General features: G+C 70.2%; 1 protein-coding gene across 1 annotated transcript in view; it reads right to left on the bottom strand.

The window, feature by feature from the left end:
- The window catches only part of ITGA7 (integrin, alpha 7), a 30,767-nt gene that overhangs the window by 18,694 nt on the left and 8,280 nt on the right, over positions 1-3,793 (bottom strand). Inside the window, exons 16-22 of the mRNA XM_012732292.1 lie at positions 3,704-3,783; positions 3,517-3,591; positions 3,305-3,407; positions 2,732-2,908; positions 2,110-2,241; positions 275-388; positions 9-131 (exon numbers count right to left, since the gene is read on the bottom strand). Of these exons, the coding sequence (XP_012587746.1) occupies positions 9-131; positions 275-388; positions 2,110-2,241; positions 2,732-2,908; positions 3,305-3,407; positions 3,517-3,591; positions 3,704-3,783 (804 nt within the window). The remainder of the gene's footprint in view (positions 1-8; positions 132-274; positions 389-2,109; positions 2,242-2,731; positions 2,909-3,304; positions 3,408-3,516; positions 3,592-3,703; positions 3,784-3,793) is intronic.

Raw genomic sequence — 3,793 nt, 5'->3', positions numbered from 1 at the left:
CGCCCCGCCGCCCGCACCCGGCCGCAGCGCACCACCGCGGAGGCGTCTCTGAGCAGCAGGTTCCTGACCGAGGACTTGACCGTGATGTTGGCGCGGACGATCACTTCCAGGGACTTGGCGGCTGAGTACTCCTGCGGCAGTGCGGGGAGCCCCTCCAGCAGGCGGAACGCGCCCCCCGCCCCCCCCCAGCACTGGCCGTTTCTGCCCCCGTGAGAGCTCGGGGCGGGGCGGGCGGGGGCAGGTGGGGGGCCCAGCACCCCAACAGAGCGCTCACCTCCAGGAAGGTGCTGTTCCAGAGGCGGCCCCAGACGTGCAACACAGCCGCGCGGTCAAAGCTGTAGAGCGGGCAGCTGAACACCACACAGCGCGCTGTGCCCCGGGCGCAGTCCTGGGGGCCGCGGGCAGGCGTGAGCCCAGGGCGGCCGCGGCCACCCAGACGGGCCGCCCGGAGTCTCCGCCCCCGCCAGAGCCCCCACCCGGGACCCCTTTCTCCATGCACCTCACCCACATCTCCCCCACTTTCGGGACCCCCCACCTCAAACTCTCCTCTGCCAAGTCTCCCCAAATTAAGCCTGGGATCCAAAAGAGCAGCGACCCCAAATCTCAGCCACTTGGCTTGCAAATGAAGGGGGCCCCTCGGAGGGCGGTCTCTGGGTGCACAGCGCCAGGGCAGCTGCCCCGCCCATGCCTGCTGCCCCGTGAGGCCACTGAGCGCCTCCTCCCGCCAGGACCTCGTGGCCTGGACACAGCTGTCCCCCGAGGTGTGTATTTCCACCATCCCCAGTTTTCAAAGTAGCAAACTGAGACTTAAAAAAGACCCGAGGGTGGCGCAGCGGGTCTGGCGCAGCACTGAGAAGCTAAAGCCACTGCAGCACAAGTTCGACCCCCACCCCGGAGGTGGCCCCGGGGCACAGCAGACCCCTCCTGACCGCCGCTGCGCCCCTCAGCAGTGGACTTTGTCCATCTGCCTGTTCTGCTCCCCCCCGTCTCTGGGGAATCCTCTCACCCCCTGCACCTCTGGCCTGTACCCCAGCTCTGTGTGCACAAATAAATAAATCTTTAAAAACAAAAAAAAGACCCATGACCAGACTGAGGTCACCCAGCCAGCCAAGCTGGAAAGTGCTAGAACAGGTATTTGAACCCAGGCCCCCTTGGCAAAGTGCAAACCCAATTTGCCTCTCGGGAGTCTCCCCCAGAGAAATGGCGCCAGGCTGCCCCGGGGTACGCAGGGGGCGCCAGGCTGGCCCGGGGTACGCAGGGGGCGCCAGGCTGCCCCGGGGTACGCGGGGGGCGCCAGGCTGGCCCGGGGTACGCAGGGGGCGCCAGGCTGCCCCGGGGTACGCAGGGGGCGCCAGGCTGGCCCGGGGTACGCAGGGGGCACCAGGCTGGCCCGGGTACACATCCTCCTGACTCTCGGCCTCCGCCACCACTGGCCCTTCCAAGCCTGAAAGCCCTCTGGCAGCCAGGTCCTCTGTCCCTCCACACCACCCTAGGAGCGATGGGCACAGAACACATTCGCTTACTAAATGCACCTGACAAGGCTGCAAAACAGCAGGAAAAGGGGAGGGCGGCCCCCGGGCGCAGCCTGGCACAGCGTCGCTTTAGCGCTCAGACTGTCTCAACTACTGAAGGTGTTTCGGCCGTGGTGGGAGCCACGCAGGTGACCTCGTGCAAAGTGACCTTCTGGCCCAGAAAGAGCTCAACAGGGCAACACACAGCTGGCCTCACAGCTGGCCAAAACCGCGCCAGCCTGAAAAGGCGACCTCGGAGAGGGCGGGGCGGGCGGGCGGGAGGGCACCGGCCCGCTGCTGGGTGCGCCTGGGGCGGGACAGGTGCCCGCGGCCGCCTGGACACAGAGCCCGGGGCAGGGCGGGGCCAAACAAGCCCATCCGATCACAAGCAAACAGGCCGACTCACTGGCCGCGTGTCCAGGGCTCGGCCCGGCATCAAGGCCACGGGGCCGCCGGGCCTGACTGTCCTGTCAACCCGCCCAGGGTGTCCGACTGTGGCACCCCTTGAGCCGCCGGCCTCGCCGGACACCGGCCCCCGAGGTCCCCGCCGCTGGCTGTCGCACCACCCAGCTCAGCAGCGCAGCTGCCCTGCCCTCACCAGGGTGATGTTCTTCTTCTTCTCGGCGGGGGACACGGGCCGCCACGAGGTGCTGGGCTCTGGCTGCTCGCGGGGTTCCCGCTGCTCCGGCCGCTCCAGCTCCCGCCGCCTCCGGTCCCGGCTGTCCACTTTCTGGCAGGCAGCACCCAGTGAGGGGCCCTCCAAACCCAGCACGCCCGAGGCGCGCCCTCCCCACGCCTTCCCCTGGTCCCCAACCCAGCCCCGGGCCTCCTCCCGGGTCCTGGGCCCCCCACCCAGCTCCTGGGCCCCCCACCCAGCTCCTGGGCCCCTCACCCAGCTCCTGGGCCCCTCACCCAGCTCCTGGGCCCCCCACCCAGCTCCAGGGCCCCCCACCCAGCTCCTGGGCCCCTCACCCAGCTCCTGGGCCCCTCACCCAGCTCCTGGGCCCCCCACCCAGCTCCAGGGCCCCCCACCCAGCTCCTGGGCCCCCCACCCAGCTCCTGGGCCCCTCACCCAGCTCCTGGGCCCCCCACCCAGCTCCAGGGCCCCCCACCCAGCTCCTGGGCCCCCCACCCAGCTCCAGGGCCCCCCACCCAGCTCCTGGGCCCCTCACCCAGCTCCAGGCCTCCCCACCCAGCTCCAGGGCCCCTCCCAGCCTCACCAGCTGGAGGATGTTGGGCCTGGGGGAGCACAGGCCCCTCTGGCCAGACCCCTGGCCGCCCTCCAGCTCCACCCGCATGGGGTACAGCAGCCACTTCCCGTTGGCGATCTCATGGGGCCACATGATGTTGAGAAAGGCGGAGCCCAGGGTGTTGAGTGACTGGCCTTGGTTGGAGACCTGTGGCCAAGGGGCGTGCAGGAGGGAAGTCAGAGGGCCTCGGGGAGCCCGGGCTCAACAAACACCAGGGTCGCGGGCCCACCGGGCATCCCCGTTGCCACAGCAAACAGGAAAACCTGCGAGGTGTCACGGGGAGGCGTGGGAAGGCCCAGTCCCGAAGGGGACAGACCCAGGCTCCCCGCGGGACCCCTCCCAGCGAGGCCCCCACCAGGGCCTGCCCTGTCTCTCGCCCCCCGGAAAGCAGGCGGGACGTCCGCTCGGGGTGGGGGCGGTGGTGAGCTGAGGCCAGCGCATGGCCCCGCTGCAGCAGGCGCTGTCCCGTGGGAGAGCCGCCTGGCGCGGGGCCCGGCCTCTGGGCAGGAAGGCGGACGTCACAGGCAGGCCCGGGACACTCACCGTGACCTCGTACTTGACCTTGCTGCCCACATCCTGCTCGGACTTCATGGCGCTCTCACCCACCACCACGCCCGAGAAGAAGAGCTGCTGAGGGACCGCCACCCTGCGGGGACGAGGCGCGCTGGCCCGGCCCGGCTGACCAGCTGGCGGAGCCCGAGCCGGGGCCTGTGCCCAGCGCCCACCCTCCCCCAGGGCCCCCGGCCAGGGCTCACCCCGCGACGGAGAGCGGCAGCTCGATGAAGACGCGTGCGCGGACAGACACCGGCCACAGCTCCTGCTCGCTGATCCTGCGCGGGGCGGGCGGAGGTGGGCGGGCGGGCGGGCGGCACCCAGGGGCAGCGGGACAGCGGCCCCTTCCCGGCGGACGCCCACCTAACTGCCCCCGGGCCACCAGCTTACGTGGCCAACAGCAGCTCAACCTCCAGCTCCGTGGTCTCGATGGTGATTTCTGAGGTGCTAAGGATGATGTAGAAGGCGACCTGGGCCGGG

This window comes from Condylura cristata, unplaced genomic scaffold (genome assembly GCF_000260355.1).
Source record: "Condylura cristata isolate star-nosed mole 26May11 unplaced genomic scaffold, ConCri1.0 scaffold00034, whole genome shotgun sequence".
Taxonomy (NCBI): domain Eukaryota; kingdom Metazoa; phylum Chordata; class Mammalia; order Eulipotyphla; family Talpidae; genus Condylura; species Condylura cristata.
This window is presented reverse-complemented; position numbering and strand designations above follow the sequence as displayed.